Source organism: Crassostrea angulata, chromosome 3 (genome assembly GCF_025612915.1).
Source record: "Crassostrea angulata isolate pt1a10 chromosome 3, ASM2561291v2, whole genome shotgun sequence".
Classification (NCBI taxonomy): Eukaryota; Metazoa; Mollusca; class Bivalvia; order Ostreida; family Ostreidae; genus Magallana; species Magallana angulata.
Genome location: NC_069113.1, coordinates 778,615 through 797,949, shown reverse-complemented (window position 1 = coordinate 797,949; position 19,335 = coordinate 778,615). Strand labels below are relative to the sequence as shown.

The window sequence follows — 19,335 nt, the reverse complement described above, 5'->3', positions numbered from 1 at the left end:
ACGCGTTAGCTTCGCGAATAAACGCGTTAGTTTCGCGAATGAACGCGAATAAACGCGAAACATTAATTATAAATATTGTCATTTCATTCAATGACTGGAAACACATTTTAGTTTTAAATAAAACAAAATAATCTTTTACATACACGTTTGAATTTATATTAATTTTAGAAAAAAAGATTATTAATGAATACCTGTCCGAACACAGGGTCGGCGTACAAATGAAAAATGATGCTCTACCTCCTAATCTTTTTGAAACATCTAACAGTTTTATAAGTTTTATCAGATTTATTTATATCTATATATAAGCAAGATAATTTTGTTTAAATAGAATAAAATAATAATGATGAATAATAAGTATTCATTTAAAACTAAAATCTGTTTGTTTTCAATCATTGTTCTTCATAAGGGTTCTTGTATGAAATGACAATATTTATATGAATGTTTTGCATTTATTCGCGAAACTAATGCGTTTATTCGTGAAATGTTCTCGTTTATTCGCAAAGTAACACGTTTCCTCGCGAAAGTTTCATGTTTATTCGCGAAAAAAAATATTTTGTTAAATTACCTTCGAAAATGGGCTCAATGGGCTTTGATATGATCTATCTAATTAAGAGAAGATATTTTTACTTTGATAGATACACACTTGATACTCACATATTTTATTTACCATAGTAGAAAAAACACAAGTTTTAGATAAATTAAGACAATCTTATAAGAATTCATTTAATATTGTTAATATTTATATGAGTCTGACCTCTATAATTACAATTAATCAGCTAGCTGTATATGTTCAATTATGTTGTATATGTTACCTCTAATTAATTTAGATTATTAATGATTTTTAAACAATAAGTCAGCTCATAATATGTATGTTAATTGGGCTTTATTTTGAGTATCAATGTAAAGCTGATATATCCATGCAGGAACCTCATATATATGACCTAGAGCTCATACAGTACTACTCATTTGAAAGATAATTATATCTAATCTCTATATGATCAATTTGAAAAAAAATATATCCCGACTTTATTGCTACACCGGTAACTATAAGGTGATTAAGCTATCTATAATAATTAAGAATTAACTTTAACTTAAATTATAATATGTATAAATAAATAATATACACATAAAAAAATGCAATTAATTACTACACTTTCACATATATAAGATTCCAAATATATATTTTTTACATTTTATTTTAATACAATGAAGGCTGTAACTTGAAAAGTGCAATTGTATATATTCATTCATAATATGAAATGGAGTTTGATATACATATTGTACAATGTAATTCAGTAAAACAAATAATTTAATAAAAAAAAGTAAAAAATATGATAAATATGAAATATACAACTTTTAAAAAATATTTACCTTGTATAGCAATTATTAAATTTTTCATTACAACTAGCGTTTTATATAAAAGTTTTCTTACATGGAGGATGTACTCTTAATTAGATAAGATAATTAAATGTTCAAATGAGCGGAATTTTTAATCTGAATATCATTAAAGTAAAGACTTTGAACAGCATATACATATATATTGCATGTGCAGATAAAGGATCAAAGAAAAACAAAATCATTTTGCACATTTAAAAGCAAAATTGAGCAAACACTAATAAATACAAAATGTAGTAATCTATCATTAAAATACTTTTAAAACAAAAAGTTGGGAAATGTACCAAATAAGCACCAATTTAAAAATACTAACTGAATAACAATGCATACCTCATATGCATCTAAGTAAATAAAAACATAAAAAAACAAAACAACAATATAGATAGTTAATGAAACCTCAGTAGGACTATCCATATCAAGCATGCACAAGAGCATCAATTTGACGGGTGTTTGGTTGGCAATTCTTGTTTGTAGTCTGTATTTTTTCTCCTTAATATTTAACTGATTGTAAACAATCAAAATGACAGGTTTTTCCATAAAGAGATCAAGTTTCATCACATTTTATCACAAAATGATTCATCAGATCTACCTTAAATTTTTAAGAGTGATTTGTCAAGTTACAGTCTATTATATGTAGTAGAGTAAATTTCAAAACATTTTAACTTTAAAGTTTGCAGGAAATTATATAGTTTTAAAGAATAGTCACTGCAATTACTGCAAACCAACTTTTATTCGTGTACAAGAAATTTCGGGAGCCTCATTGTTGCGAATATTTCTTGTCACATACCAGTTTTTGCCGTATAGTTGTAATATCAAAACAGGTGTGGATGGGACTTGGCCACGAAAAATAGTCTCCGCGAACCAGTTCATCTCAGGTAAATCGCAAAAATAATTTAAAGTCGTCATGAATAATAGTTGTTTACAGTAAACCATGGGCCACTTTAAATGCCACCCGATGTAGTAAAATACTAGTAACTAATGAACAGTAAAACAATATCATTGTGTGCAACTAAGATAAAATTTGAAAACATAACAATTTATGTGAAAAAATCATTCTTCTTAAAATAATTATATTATCACAACTACATGCAATCTTCGTCTGTCAGAATCAGCAAAAATGCACTTTCATCATAACATCATCAATAATGTATAAATGGACACGTATATAAAAAAACATAAATTTGAACTAATGTAAACAGTTCAACCAACCACACTGTGTCTGCTTTTCAAACAACTTGAACAAAATAAACAAAGATGTCAATAAATAGATTCTGCTGGGATGGGTTTTTTCAGTCGTACACTGGTTTGAACCCACTTTTGGGTCCACCGCCAAAGTTGACTGGAGCCTCATTACCCACGGGTCTGTTAGACTGTGGGATGGAGCCCTCCCCCTGGGTGAGAGCCAGGTAAGCAGTGTCATCGTACTCGTCACCGGTCAGGGCGATGTTACGTAAATTTGGCATCTCCGCGAACGGTATGTACATTTCTCCTAAAAACATCAAAGTAAATTATTAATATTAAGTCATTTATCAAGGTATAAAATTAAATACAAAGGTGATATCAACTGACGTCGCTCACTAAATTAAAGATTTTGTATTTCAAGATTGAACCTTTATCAGTTTTGCACAGAGTTAAGTGATGACTTTTTTAATAGACATACAATAAAATATATGACAGGAGTGAAAAGGTATAGACAGATAGAATCTATTTCCAAATTAAGGCCCTTTCAGGCATCACAAATAACAAGCATGACTGATACAATTACAAACATATATAGACATATTGCCTGCAGTTCAATCCTTTTCAATGTAGTATATACAATTACTGGGTATAATCAAGTCAACATACTAACAGGCCAGGAACATAAATACATGTATTATAAGCATAATGCATATGCTGCTCAACCATTTTCAATTGAATGTTCTTAATATATAAACTTGAAAAATATCTCTGAAATCAAATATATAATCAGTTCAACATACAGACATATATAAGGAATAAGGAATCATTCTTTGAGTATTATGAGGTAATAATTTTGGTCGGGGCGTTATCAAATCCAATAAAGCCCGAAGCGCTACATGATAGATTTGATCACGCACGACCAAAATTATCACCTAATAATATTCAAAGAATGATTCCTTATTACTTATATTTATATAATTTTAAGCCATCGTATGATTAAATATTTAAATATAAATAAGCAAACCCCGCTGGCGCCTCAATTTGGCGTCATTTGTATTATGGGTTATATAGTACAAAATCGATACGTAGTGTTATCACAGGCAAAGACACTGGAAAATGTAAATAATATATTTAATATATAATCAGTACAACAAACCGACATATATATATAATATATAATGAGTTCATTAACATACCAACAGGGAGACCATTTTGTCTTCTTTCGTCCTCCGTTTCAAAGAACGTCTCGTGTTGCTCCCAGTGTTTATCACATGCTGCGCACAGGAAGTTAGAGTCAAACAATCCGCATCCACATCCTGCACACAGACGAGAGATAGTTGGAGATAGTAATTAAATAAATAAATTATTTATACAAGCTCATAGCAGACAAGAGATAATCGAAGCCAGTAAATAAATATTATCTTTATTCTAGCTTGTAGCAACAAATGAAATGAATAATTATTTTATGTAATTTTTTCATATTTATCTACAGCCGAAATAGTATAATAGCCAGTTGGCCCCTTGTGCCTCCACTTTGAAAATTGATGCAATTCTGATAATGTCAATTTTGGAAGTATATCTAAATCAAAACCCAGCTGTCTAACCTCTGGTCTTGCATCGCCTCATCACGGGGTCGTGCTCCTCGTGGGTGTGTTTACAGCGACACTTAGCTCGCCAGGTGCTGGGATCAAAATCCCGCCTCCTCTGGAACCAAAACTCCCCGACATCCTCCGGTCTGGAGGGAATCCAGGCGAAGGCTTTACACTTACAGCCTCCCTGCTTACATGGAACGCGGATACTCTTACCTGTAACAGAATCAGATTGACTCAATATTGCATCCTGGATTTGAAATAAATTGTACATTCATTTTGATTAAAGAAAGATACAGCAGACTCTTAACTCTATGACTGTATGCTGCTTCTAGGGATATTACTTACCAAAGAGTAAATTATACAATCATCAAATAAGTATATTGTTTTATTTTCCTCCTATTTGTCAAATGGTAATTACCTGTGTAATTATCATGTTCCCCCAGCAAGTGTCCACAAAAACACTTAGACATTTTGTTGACTCGCTGACAGTCATGCTTGAACTCTGGACATCTCCACCCGATGTAAATGCCTGTAAAATAACAGTACACCCTGCTTTATAACCAGTTCGCTCAATATACCAAGAGACTTGCAAATATAGTAGTATTTAATTCATTAAGAACAAGAAATAATATTGATGCAAGCGTCAAATGGGCCGCAAAAATATAATTGTTGTATGAATCATCATTGGTTGTTTACATAAAAACACACCACAAAGAAAATAACGAGTTGGTTGTACTAATTTTAAATGTAGATTTTAATTTTAATTACATGTACTATATTTTCAACACACCAATTGGGAATTTTAACATGTTACTATTATTATTAAGAATAGAGTTTGATAATTTTTTACCTAAATGGAATTATAAATCTTATCTACACTACAGTTTATAAAGATAATCATTGTTATTTCAAAAGAATTAAAAAATAAATCAGGTTAGCACAAATTTTCAGGTCCATACAAATTTTCCGTTTTTTTTTCATATTTTTGCGTAAAAAATGATATGGATGTCATTTCATGATAATTTTCTACCACAAAGCACATGGCAATATAATAAATTCACACACAAAGTCATTTTATTTGACGCAGCACATAGAAATTCAAATACATCATTTATATAAAAGTTCATGTTATTCAGGTCTTTAGTATTTCAGGTCTTTAGTATGTCCCGTATACCGATCCCGATACAATGGAAAACTACGAAATTTTCCGCATAGATTATAGTCTCAATTAAAAACGCGTCTGACACGACAGTCTATGACTAACTTTTCATTTAGGATGTTTTTCAGTTGTTGATTGGTTGTTACCTGTTCTCTGTTGATTGGTTGTTACCTGTTCTATGTTAATTGGTCGTTACCTGTTCTCTGTTGATTGGTTGTTACCTGTTCTATGTTAATTGGTTGTTACCTGTTCTATGTTAATTGGTCGTTACCTGTTCTCTGTTGATTGGTCGTTACCTGTTCTCTGTTGATTGGTTGTTACCTGTTCTATGTTAATTGGTCGTTACCTGTTCTCTGTTAATTGGTTGTTACCTGTTCTCTGTTAATTGGTCGTTACCTGTTCTCTGTTGATTGATCGTTACCTGTTCTCTGTTGATTGGTCGTTACCTGTTCTCTGTTGATTGGTTGTTGCCTGTTTATTGGTCGTTACCTGTTCTCTGTTGATTGGTAGTTACCTGTTTATTGGTCGTTACCTGTTCTCTGTTGATTGATCGTTACCTGTTCTCTGTTGATTGATCGTTACCTGTTCTCTGTTGATTGATCGTTACCTGTTCTCTGTTGATTGGTCGTTACCTGTTCTCTGTTGATTGATCGTTACCTGTTCTCTGTTGATTGGTCGTTACCTGTTCTCTGTTGATTGATCGTTACCTGTTCTGCGTTGATTGGTCGTTGCCTGTTCTCTGTTGATTGATCGTTACCTGTTCTGCGTTGATTGGTCGTTGCCTGTTCTCTGTTGATTGATCGTTACCTGTTCTGCGTTGATTGGTCGTTGCCTGTTCTCTGTTGATTGATCGTTACCTGTTTTTCGTTGATTGGTCGTTAACTGTTCTCTGTTACCTGGTATTTACCTGTTCTCTGGGCTTCCAGCGCTGCTTCTGTTTCCGGATCAAAGAGTTTTTTCAGACGAGGAGCGAAGTCCTCATTCATTGCTCGAGCAAAGGACACAACATCATAGTTCTTGGCTGGCTCAATTTTTCTCATTGTATATCCTAAATAAAGTAAAAATAATCCAATTCTCAAAACCAAATTATACCAGAGAATTTAATAGAATGCAAAAATGCGTTATTAATTAATTATTTTCCATTTCTACTAAACAATGTTGAATCCCATAACTTTTTATTCTATTCTCACTAATACATGTTCATACAACAGTCAAGGGTTTAATGTATAATAAAATTTTTGTAATAATTTTAAAACAAAATTTTAGCATAAAGAAGGCACACCTTCAGGAACAAGCATTCCCTCTGAATCCTTCGTCATAGCTATCTGTCGACTTCCCATAGGAACCACGGCCTTACTTCCTGCGCCCCTTCCTGTGCCTCGCCCTGCACCCCTACCCCGGGGAACAACTGCTTGACTGGAACCTCTTGTCTGTGAACCAGCCTACAGGTACATTAAGGAATTATTCGCAATGCCATCTAAATGATTTCTATTCTTGGAAATAATCATTTAAGATCAGGTATGTGGTCAAGACTTTCATCGAAACACGCTACCGACCTCGGAAAATCAAGTATGTTGAATTAACATCGAGATCGAGAGTTGCCATTTTTACATGTAAACAAAGTGCACCACATGAATTTACGGGACTGGTGATGGTGTTTAAAAGACTATCTGAGGCAAGTGAACAGACGATATCAGTAGTAAATTGCATGAAGAATTTAATGGTATTTAATTGTTTTCACAGAATTTGCGTATAAATAAGGTAAATCAGTCGAAAACTAGCGCACGTTTTTCTGCCCAATAAATATACAATTTTTTCAATGGGTGGCCCTGTAGCTCTCCGATCTGTCAATATTTTTTTTCCCGGAGAGCTACAGTTCTGCAGCTAATGTTCCTGTATTTATGCCATTTTAATTATTGTTTCAAAAATGTTATCAGATCAGCTTTCATGCTCAGGTTTATTCGATAGCGTATGTCAAGATGATGAGTCAGCTACGTCAAGAAAAACAATACAAGTCATCATGTAAAAAATTCAATTGTTAATTCTATGACATTCATCTCCGTCTATAATCTGTCCCGAAGATATCCTTTATTTGCATTTAATTTGCTTGATTACTTGATATTTATAAATACCTCAGGATTCAAATAATGTTCATTCAAAAGTATGAAAAATTTCGAGATTTCTTTGTTGAAATGCCCCCTTTAGCTTATCAGGTTTCAATACACTGCTAAAAAAGGTGATGTATACTGGAATTTTTTTTTGCAGCAGACCTGGATAACGTTGAAAAAATTGTGCGAGGTATTACGAGTGAGTTCCAAATGAAGAAAATAAGTAAATATTTCCCATTATAAATCCCTGTAAACAATCTGTTTTTGTTCTTGTGAATTTTTCTTGGTGAAAATGATAATAAGTCAATGAATATTTTCCCTTTATCGATTTCAATTATATATTTTTTTTCACAGGTATGTGTATTTTTATTAAAAATCTGCCAAATATGCTGCATAAATATCTAGGGACAGACTAGAGTATAGTCTCAATTTGTGACATTAAAGGGTCCAGACAGGAATCAAAACAGCAAATATTCAATCAATAAAATTATTTTACTGCTTAACCACAGTGATTCCTTGCGATAACATAAAAACAAAACTAGGTAGGGTGTAGTCCGAAATATCTGACGTTTTCCTTGCTTTTTTTAACGATTTAGATATTTTAATTATTTTTTCCTGACAAGTAAAATATCAAATTCCTAAAAAATAAAATAAAATAAATAAACGCCAGGAAAGCGTAAGATGGTAGAATGTACTTACCTGTTTAGGTTTGGCTCCAGTTGGCATTTTTCTGCTAGACATCTTTCTGATTTTTTCACTAGATTCTGATCTCAATCTGTGAAGTTACACTGAACATACCACACAGACATTTTACTGTCAGCCATGTGTAAACAACAGGTTGTTGAGTCAATAAAACTGAAAATAAATTGGTGGAAGGAAAATATCCGGTGATACATCTTATCAACTTCAGGGATACTATTTCTTCTTTAGAAATGTTTATAATATCGGTAAAATATCTTGTTTTTCACATTGTCAATTGACCAATTGTAGAATGAGATTTAATAATTGTTTCTCGGAATAGCTTGAAAATTAGATCTCTATTTCGGAATAGTTTAGTCTGACCATGCTAGCCAAAAAAAAAAAAAATCCAAAAGAAAAAAAAAATTTTTTTTGGAAAAGTGGGACTAGGCCTAATTAAAAGTGAACGAATCTCTAAGTTTTAAAATAAACGAATCAAAATGAATTTATCATAAAATGAAAAATATTAGTTAATTATATTCTCGTTTGAGCGAGATTCATAACCATCCAAAATGTCGGACGCATGGGGTACTCATGTGGCGATTTTATGAAAATTATGATCGTGTTTTTAGATGTTTTTAGACAATTTAAATATTTTCTTTTTGTTTGTAGACGCAGAAGACTTCGAACCTGAGGATTTTAAGAACAAACCATCGGATCGATGGGAAGGAGAGGACGAGGACGATGTAAAGGTATGCACTGATCGTCTGATGAATAAGGAGGAAATCTGCGACATAAATTTAGTTATTCGATGGATCTGACAATGAAATGACGCAGAATATTGAATGAAAATAATTTTGTACGAATTTAATTTGACTGAAATTTATGTCATTTGACGAAAGAAGTGTACAACATGTGTCAAATTAGAAAACAGCTGTTGAATTAAACTTTGAATTCGTGTGCATTTTGTAATTGCACTTTATTGTGGTTTAGTTGTACAGCATACAGTATTGAATGAGTTGCGACAGACAGTTATCTTTGGTAAAGCTAGAGTTTAGAGGAATTCTGATTATTATAACAACGTGTAAAAGGGAATTATGTTGAATAATTTCAAATAGGAACACTCTTAAATTTGGATTTAAGAAAACATAAAGTTGGAATTTTTTACATTCGATAATTTTCTAAGAGCTAAGTAACACACGACGCATAGCTTGATCTGTTATACTCAAACTGATTGACGGGCATAACACGTTTGAAATCAGGAGTCCTGAAAGAAGTCCCACTCAAGTGACCGACTACAGAAACCCAGTTAAAGCAAAATTATTAAGTCCAGTGATTAAACTTAAATTTAACTATTAAGTATTATAATTCACACACAAGATCTTTCTCTCTCTCTCTCTTGCAGTCTCTCTCTCTTGCGGTCTTTCTCTGAGAGAGTCACTTAAAGGACATATCGCATGTTTCTTAAGTATGGGACATTTTACATTTTTTGGCTTCCTTGTGTATCTAATAATTACTTAGCCATTATATCAATTTAAATTATAGCCCCGATCGTTTAAAAACTCGTTAATTAGATAGCGTGTCACGTGGTACAGTGATGTCACATGCCACTTTCTTCGAACAGCTGATTGTAAACAAATTGTAGGATAAGCATTATCTTCTTTAAATCTTTGACATTTATTCACATGTAAGTTGTTTTTTTTTTACATGATGACTAAATTAAAAGAATCTTATTATTCATTCGTACATGTTTGAGCCACCATTACGGATAAAAAACGATGATATAGCCGAAGAAGCGACGAAGAAGTCGACAAAAACGATCAAATTGATCTACATGTAAACATTGTAAACACAACTTAGTAAGGATTTTAGCTCAAATGAATTGGTTAAAGGTGTTTATTATATTAAAATCTACAACAGTTGTGCTTTTTGGCGTTCATTACGACTCAGAATGTTCATTATTGTAAAACTGTGGTGCACAAGAAGTTTGTTTCTTTGGCCGTAACTGGTCACAACTTTCTAAGGTTGTTTACTTCATATTACAATGCATAAATATATATATAAAAGCAGGCAAGAACGTTCTCCTTAATTATTGTTTTTTCTGTAAGATCCATACTCTGTATTTTTTAAACCATTTACGTATAAATGTATATCAACAAACTTTGTCTAACTTGCGTAAACACTCAGTATCGACAATTCAGTCCTTGACTTCTCCCACAAAAAAAATAAAACTCAGAAATCTCACCTACCATACTTAAATTATGATTTCTGCAGAGGTGAGCTATGAATGAAGAAATCATTTATTCAAAACCAACGCATACATGAACGTATAACAATAAGAAAACAGCTAATGAAGCGAAGCGGTATCCAAAATGGCGTCTTCTCGTTATATTTTTTCTCTGATGAACTTGCGTTTTGTACACATACCCCCGTGCTTCTTCTCTTTGAAAAATAAATATGACTTATTTATGAAATTATAATTGCAAAAATACACCATATAAGTAATATTATACGTATTGAATGTTTATTTATAAATCCTCTCATCGACAGATAGACCCCTATTTGTAGCAAGATTTCCGCATACTTTCGTAAGGGAAACTTTAAAAAAACAACACTCTAAATCCACATTTTTGACGGCTAGAACACCCGCAGGAGGCACAAAACACCATCATGTCCTGTTATCGGCAATTTAATAGGTGATAATTAGTTTAATTGTTGTTTAAATCTAATCCAATTACAAAGAGGTCGCATATAGCGTCACACATCATGGCGGGTAGATCGAGAGAGAAAATATGCATATCGCGACATTTGAATTTCATTGAATTCGCCAGATTATTTTATGAAAACAATAATAAACTTACGGTAATTTTTAATAAGTATAGAATGATTTGATTTAAAAAATTCAGAGAATTGAAAAACATGCGATATGTTCTTTAATGTTATGTGAATTCCAGTATACACAATGTTTACAGTGTTTCATAAATTTAAAGTGATCAAAATTGTATTACCTTGCATTTGTGTCAGAACATTCATGGTTTACAAATTTTAAGAAATTGGCCATGAAGGTTTTGTCCATAACCAAAGAATTGATCAAGGTCTAAACAAATGGAAATGAATTAAATCATTTTTGTAACGGTTTTACCAAGACGTCATGTACCATATTTGAAAATAAAGACAATACCTGTCCCTGGAAATCTTCTCACCATGTTTTGCTTAATCACTGATATCCATGAATACCTCAGGGTTTAAATAATGGACAACTTACATTCAATCGTATGAAGAAATCTAAAAATTTCTTCTTTGAAATGCACCCTACATCTTGTCATGTTGTAGAACCAAGTTAAAAATGAAAAGTCTACAGAGATTTTGTTATGCAAGCTACCTGAAAGCACCCTGATACTACTATTAATGTTAAAAATCAATGCAAGGAGTCCTGAGAATTTCAGAATGAAAAAAGAAGTCGGAATCTCCATTAAAAAATCCCTATTCGTTGTTGTGACCTTGTCAATTATTCTTGGCAGATAGAGATGATATGTCAATCATACTTGCCACCTGACCCGATTTTGTCAGGTCACACCCAATTTTTTTACCCTTCACTCGATTATTTTTTGTAAGCCAGGGTGTCACGCTTATCACCTGATTTTATTGAAATTATGTGCTCGTTTGACTCCAGATACGAACCCAAGCTGAGTTTGGATTTACGTAAACAATGCCGACAGCTACATTAATTATAATCGTGAGTTGTTTTGACAGACCAAAGGTTTAAATCATTAAGTGTGCGATGGCTTCCAATAGGAAGAGGTCTTAATTAGGGCCAGTGGAATCAAAACCAACAAAAACAAAATGATATCTTTGTACCTATTAATAGCTCATATTCATCAAACAATAACCTGACAGATTATGATTTTCTTTCTAGAAGAGGTCGCTCTTTTTTACATTTTTATCTCGTGTTGATTTGTATATTTATATAAAAAATGATGACCTTTATAAGGAATTTTAAGTCAAAGAACGAACACTTGTTTATGAAGAATAAACAAATGATCACTTAACAGATATTTACTTGACATACTAGTAATCAAATGTGACATATTTTCTCATTGTAGTATGATTATTGCTCTATTACAGGAAAGCTGGGAAGATGACGATGAAGAGGAGAAGAAAGATGATAAATCAGGTAAGATTTGATTGGCAGATGATTAGCAGAAAACCAATCCCCCCTCACTGCTGTAAAACCGAATTTTTATCTTTGTGAGCTGAAAAGTTCAGTAAAGGATTATTCATTGACTACACCAGAAACATCTAACAGAAATATTACCAAATTTATGTCAGGAAGTTAGAACATTTTAGGATTTTCGGGGCTACTATTAAAGAAATAAATTTCAAATAATGTTGCTTAAGTAATCTAAAATCTGTATAGCAAAAAATTCTGTGCATAGCTCATAATGGCTATTCATAAACCGGCCCCAAAATGATTCGGCTTAGCGGCTTAGGCTTGTTACTAGTTGTTATTCCCCAAAAGGGATAAGTTCAGTTGTGAAAACCTTTTAATTGAGATGATAATCAGTGGCTTCATCATTACTTGACCATTTATTGAGGATGCTGGTCCACTTTAACCAATTAGGGCTGATTTTCAGTCCAAAAAGCTAACATTTTGGACAAATTGTAAATTATTAATGCATTTGAGAATTTTTTATCATGAAATAGGGAAAATCTGTTGCTGTCTTGTCATTGGGAATAAGTCTGATAATTGGTTGAAAACGAACCCTTACATGTCAATAAAACATTATTTTTCAATGCAGATCAGTTGCAAATCTCTTGACAATTTATCAAGGAACATTAGTAGATATTGTGTCTTGAACTGATCAAAACAATCCAATGTGAACATTTTCAGAAACATTGTGTGAAGCAAATATATTATTATGACAGTGTAATTATGTAGTCATTAATACTGTTTCAATATTAATAGGTTTTTTGGGGTATTTTTGCAGATTCAGATTCCAAACCCTTCCAAAGAAAGAAAAAGAAACCATTAGCAGAGAGAATAGCCGAGAAAGAAGCTGCAAAATTGGCAAAAGAAGTAGGTACTTTTTGGTGAAGATTTGTCATCAGATCTTTATGTCATTCCTGGTAATTTTTTTCACTTCCTCCAAGGTCTAATTAAAGTAGCTCTATACACCACTTTTTGATGACGCAGTACGCAAAAAAGTAAATCTGGAAGCATGCACTTCCGGTACTGATACTATTGAAAATTGGAATAAACTATGGGTGTATAGAGCCACCTTAAATTGACCACTTTCCTATTTATAATTGATAGTACAATATAAGAATAACAATAGAGACCCTCCATGTATGATGGCAAATTTAGGGAAAATAAACCATGATGCTTATTTGAAATTCTATCGTTTATTTTCAAGGAGGAAGAGAAGAAGCAAAATACACCATTGTCAGCGGAAGAGGAACTCACAGAAAAATTACGCAGAGAAAAAATTCAAAAAGAGGCTGATCTAAAGCTGGCTAAGGAAGCTTTCGGTAATTTGATGACTTAAAAATAGACTAAATGATCCTTTTTATAGCCACTCCTTTTAAATGTACAATCTGTAACCCAGGGTTGTCTCTAAAAATTGAAGTAGAAGGGAGAAATAAAAAAGTAGAAGGGGATCTGAAGGTCTAGCTTATAGCTAGATTGTGTTTGAAATGCAGTTAATAGCCGGGTAATTACATCACTTTAAGCGGGGGAATTCCCCCCCTCCCGGGTCTTAGATACAACCCTGGTAACCAAACCCTGTAACCTAGGTATATGAATGATATTTTAAATAGATTAATATGAATAAACTATATATTATTCCCTCTTGCAAAAGGTTCATTGTACATTATATGTTTGGTTTTAAAATTTCCTACCTTGTCCAGATTTAAAATTAACCATGCATGCTGTGAAAGAAAAACTGAAAACAGATTTTAAATTATTATATTGAAGCATTATTTATGAGTGATTTATATATTTAAATGTCATGTACCAAAACTATCTACATCTATGTTATTTAGTTTTTATACTGAATGATGTCATTGAAACAACTTTTTTTTAGATGAACTAGAATTGGACAATGTTATTAAGCTTGCAAAAAGATGTTGAAAAAAATCATGTAATTTATTAAAAATCAAAATTTCATGTGACTTTTATCTGACAAAATGACCATAAAAAAATTATTTGATGGGTGTAATTTCTGTGACAAGTATTGATTATTGAAATTTACACTTCATTAAAAACTGATGCAGGTATTTTGTTTCAATAGCAATGCTGAAAACACTTTTATACCACATCATTGCCATTTAATAAGAAAAACAAAATGTTTAGAAATATTTAGGGGAATTCATTTAATTGATGTCTAATGTCATAATGATAATTTCAATCTTTAATTTTCTTGAAATGCTAAAACTTATCATATTCCTTAGCAGTAAGCCAACATTTTTTTTTATTATTTTCGAAAAATTCTATTAAGATTGAATTTTTATTATATTCCCAAGCAGATTAGATAATACATTATGATGCAATATTCTTTCTAAAAAATTATTTTTTGTTCATATGGATAAATAAATCATTAAATTCATTTTCTTTTACCCATAACCATCCTGAGATATTTCTATGTTGATTTAGAATAATACAACACTCTACCTAGTGTTGATTTGCTACAAGCATAAGACAAATAGGTGCCCCCTTGATAGAGGGGCTTAACACTGCATACACAGCATACCTGGTAGCTATGGTACTTTTAATGGTAATTGAGTTATTTTTTATTGACTAAAGGAGTTATGTGGCTCAAAGGTATATAATACACACAATTAACAGGACCATGGTCGAGATTCTACATGGTTTATATATCAGATGGGCCAACAATATATAATATTAATATAGAATATATATGTAAATATACGTAGAACAGGTAATGTTGAGTTATACAGCTACAATATGAAAGGAGATTTAAATAAGTTTACTCTGCTATGTCCATTATCATTATGAAACAAAAAAGATCACTCAAGAGAGTTGTAGAGAGAAAGTGAAAGAAAAAACCACCACAAAGGTTTTGGACTAGTTCATTCAAGTTATTTCTCATTATTTTCGTCATGTGTTACAAAGTAGGACATATTGAAATGAACTGTTGAATCATATCCCTTCTTCCAAGATTTTCGGTGTTGAAGGGAAAAAAAACCCCAGTGCAAAAGATTAAAAAAAATTCGTGGTGTGTTGGTTTGTGATGGTACCAGGCTTACCCAGGCCCTCACTTAGTGAGATCTATTTTTTGTAGGAGTTGATGCCACTGGAATCGATGCTATGTATCCTGAGACAGAAGAAGAATACAACAGATTTGAGGAGGCATTAAAAACAAAAATCTCATTTTTCGAAGTAAGTGTCCATAAGAAGACTCATACCATTAATTTTTCAAACTTGTTACTGATATTATATAAATAGTGCCTGTTTGGAAGGGTAACTGTTGAAATTGACACCCCGAGACAATGGTTTTCGAGGGGGTCAATTTCAACAGTTACCCTTCCATAACAAGCACTATTTATTTTATTATACTGAATGTCTTAATTTTAAAGAAAATTTTACTGTTCTATAGAGAAATGAAGTGAATTCTACGGCGAATCATACGCGCATAATTTACACGCATGTAACAATTTGTTGTGTTACCCGTTGCCAAGTGTGTAGCTAACGATGAGGGTAATAGAACGGATTACCACCTGCGTCTTAACCAATTAGCTTTCAGTATTTAACATGAAAGTATAATAATATATAAATAGTGCCTGTTTGGGAGGGTAACAGTTGAAATTGACACCCCGAGAAAACCATTGTCAACCGACGCGAAGCGGAGGTTGACAATGGTTTTCGAGGGGTGTCAATTTCAACTGTTATCCTCCCAAACAGGCACTATTTATTTTGTTATACTGAATGTCTTTTTTAAAATTTTTAAGAAAATTTTACTGCTTTTATATAGGAATAACGTGAATTCTACAGCGAACCGTACGCGCATAATTTTCGCGCATGTAACATTTTTTAATGTTACCCGTTGCCAAGTGCGTTGCTAACGCTGAGGGTAATAGTAAATATTATTAACTGCGTCTTAACCAATCAGATTTCAGTATTTAACATGAAAGTATAACAATAAAAAATATGTCTTTGATCTGTTTCAGAAATCCAAAAATTATGTTCCATTTTTAGAAAAGTTATTCACAGATTTAGTGGTTTCATGTAAGTATGCAACATCTAGAAAGTGATTTTTTGCCAAATGAGGAAAGCAGTGATTATTTCTGTAATATCCTTAAATCTTGTGAGGGCCAATTTTTGTGGATTTTTAAATTTCTTAAGGTTTGTTGGGATGTTCAATTTGGATTTAAGTATATGTAATAATGACTGTTTTACAATTTGTTAGAGATGATAATAGGTAGGTAAGGAAAACTTATGAAATCCATGAAAATGAGCCCCCACAAATAGAATGATTCCTGGGTAGTAAGACTTTCAATTATTAATTGCAGTAGAAGGGGAGGATGTTAAAAAGCTTGGTGCAACACTCAACACTGTATTTCACGAAAAACAGAGACAACAAAAGGTATGCTAATTATTGTTAGTGAGTGTTTTAAAAATTTTAAAGGATGCTGCCAATTAAGTTGAGGACAGGACAAGGCTAACGCCTCGGAAAAAATAGACTTACTTTATCTTCTGTAAAATACCTGCACACACATTTTTTACTTACCGGTATGTAGGATATTCATCTACCAGGTGGACACTTGTAAGCTTGAGCAATGACATGGTACAATTCTGTGTTGGATTCCAGTTATATTTGTTTGGAACATTTTAATGTTAAAGGCAAAATATTGACGCATGAAAAAGGGAAATGAAACAGAAGCACATAAGATCTTGTTTATAGAGACTGGTATTTATTAATGTCAAAAATATCAAATTTTTTCTGCTTTAGGAGCAGGACAAAAAGAAGAAAAACAAGAAGAAGATTGTGATAAAAGCGGAGCGTGACAATGATTTTGGTGACCTTGCTGCAGCCTCTACAGGCGGTTATGACGACTTTTTCGACGACGACTTTATATAACCTCTTGTGATTACCATGTATTAAGTGGCTTATTGTGCAAATTGCTCTATCAGTGCATGAAAATTGGCTGTTTCTGATTGGCCGAGGGGATACCATGTGATTGAGCCTCTGAGAAGTTGTGTACAAAATTCTATTTATTGAAGTTCAAGGATTCTTCAATTTACTGAAGGAATTACATCATATTTTTAGATGCAGAACATTGTTGATTATCTTTCATTCAATGAAATTAATAAATTCACATTATAGTTATAATCTTACACTTGGTTGTCATGGAAGTTTTCTTTTTTAGCTCACCTGTGCTGAAAGCTTGTGAGCTATTCTAATCATTTTTTGTCTGGCGTCCGTCTGTCTGTCCCTATGTCAGTAAACTTTTAACGTTTTCGACTTCTTTTTCAGAACCACTGGGCTGATTTTAAACAAAATTTGCACAAAGCATCCTTAGGTGAAGGGGATTCAAGTTTGTCAAAATGAAGGGACACACCCTCTTTCAAAGGGAGATAATGGAGAATTATTGAAAATTTGTTGGTATCTTTTTGAAATCATCTTATCCAAAACCAGTAACTTAGTTATGGTAGATTTAACTTTGTTCCAATCATGATCCCCGGGGGTTGGACGGGGCCCAACGGGGGGGGGGGGGGGGGGGGGGGGGTCAAATTTTGCAATGGGAGATATAAAGAAAAATGTTTAAAATTCTATGTTGCACTAGGGTTTAAAATTGCACAGGCTGTCAAAGATTGGCAAATTGCTGAAAAAAAAACTCACCAAAAATTTTCTTTCAACGTTTTCATCATCTTGCGGCATGGGCATACTGAATGTAGATGTTTTCGAGGTCAGAGAGACTCCTCGCATATTAACAACTGCCGCAAATTCCCAAATTGTATCTCCGTAGTCTTCTGTATCAATGGACGATCATTCTCTTCCAGATTTCTTGGTAGATGTAAGACGACGCTGTGAAGATTTACCAAATGATATGCGACGCGATGTTAAATATCTTAATTTAATCAAAAGCAAATACTTCATCATTTTATATTTTTATTTTTTTCACATTCTAATTTTCTTTTTTTTCTCTCTAATAAATAACAAGATACCTATGACCAAAGTGTCCCCCCCCCCCCTTTCATTGCTTTGATTCTTCTATTTGCGCCGTATACAATCAGTGTATTTCGCAACAAATAAGTTTATTTACCTAGACAAAGGGATACCAGATTGATTATTGTATGATATGGAAGTAAAAAGTACTCATGATTTCATGATTAAACGAAGGAATAACATATTTCTTTACTTTTTAAAATCTACTTCAAAGCCTGAGAAATGGTAATTTTTCCGACTTGAGTAAAGTGTGCAAGTTGTAATCATGACAATTGCAAGTCTAACTGCATGGCCAAATATTACGGTATTCTGATTTTAAAATGAGTTTAAAATGTTTGTTTGCTTTTTAACGTACCAATGAGACTATTTCACTCGCAATGAGAAGTTGGCATTGAGAAAGAGAAAGTAATAATATTAGAAAAAAGAGAAGGAAAGTCTGAATCATCTGTTTCAGATTTAGATTTATTATATTTTCATGTTAAATACTGGAATCTGATTGGATTAGTAATTCGTTCTATTACCCTCAGCGTTAGCAACACACTTGGCAACGGGTAACACAACGAATTATTACATGCGCGAAAGTTATGCGCGTACGGTTCGCCGTAAATTTCACTTCATTTCTATATAAAAGCAGTAAAATTTTCTTTAAAATTGAGACACTCAGTATAATAAAATAAATAGTACTTGTTTGGGAGGGTAACTGTTGAAATTGACACCCCCTCGAAAACCATTGTAAATCTCCGCTTTGCGTTGGTTGACAATGGTTGTCTCGAAGTGTCAATTTCAACAGTTACCCTCCCAAAACGTGATAAACGTGATGACTTCAATTTTTCTATCGTCAACTTTGGTTACTTATGTAGCAATATACCTTCATCACCAGCATGGAGTTTTTGTCTCTTACTTGATTCCAAACGTAAGGGCATTCTCAACGTATGATCAATTTCTAAAAAGAGGCAAGCTACTGACACGCAAGTTGTTTGAACAAGATTATCAGCAATCTCGATTGAATTAATAATCTCGTTTGAAGTCATCTT

The 19,335-nt window shown here is 32.7% G+C and overlaps 2 protein-coding genes across 2 annotated transcripts; one reads left to right on the top strand and one right to left on the bottom strand.

Moving 5' to 3' along the window:
* Positions 1–724: 724 nt before the first annotated feature.
* Positions 725–8,418, bottom strand: LOC128176744 (protein FAM221B-like). Its single transcript, XM_052843259.1, has 7 exons — positions 8,136–8,418; positions 6,611–6,770; positions 6,236–6,376; positions 4,588–4,698; positions 4,182–4,382; positions 3,774–3,893; positions 725–2,884 (listed from the first exon to the last, which is right to left on the bottom strand). Exons 1-7 carry the CDS (start codon positions 8,175–8,177, stop codon positions 2,685–2,687), a joined length of 975 nt encoding a protein of 324 aa, XP_052699219.1. The 5' UTR covers positions 8,178–8,418; the 3' UTR covers positions 725–2,684.
* A 205-nt stretch (positions 8,419–8,623) lies between these two features.
* Positions 8,624–17,469, top strand: LOC128176745 (eukaryotic translation initiation factor 3 subunit J-A-like). The gene is made up of 9 exons (XM_052843260.1): positions 8,624–8,702; positions 8,787–8,866; positions 12,240–12,288; positions 13,103–13,191; positions 13,529–13,643; positions 15,416–15,513; positions 16,302–16,359; positions 16,644–16,717; positions 17,084–17,469. Exons 1-9 carry the CDS (start codon positions 8,687–8,689, stop codon positions 17,210–17,212), a joined length of 708 nt encoding a protein of 235 aa, XP_052699220.1. The 5' UTR covers positions 8,624–8,686; the 3' UTR covers positions 17,213–17,469.
* Positions 17,470–19,335: the final 1,866 nt, after the last annotated feature.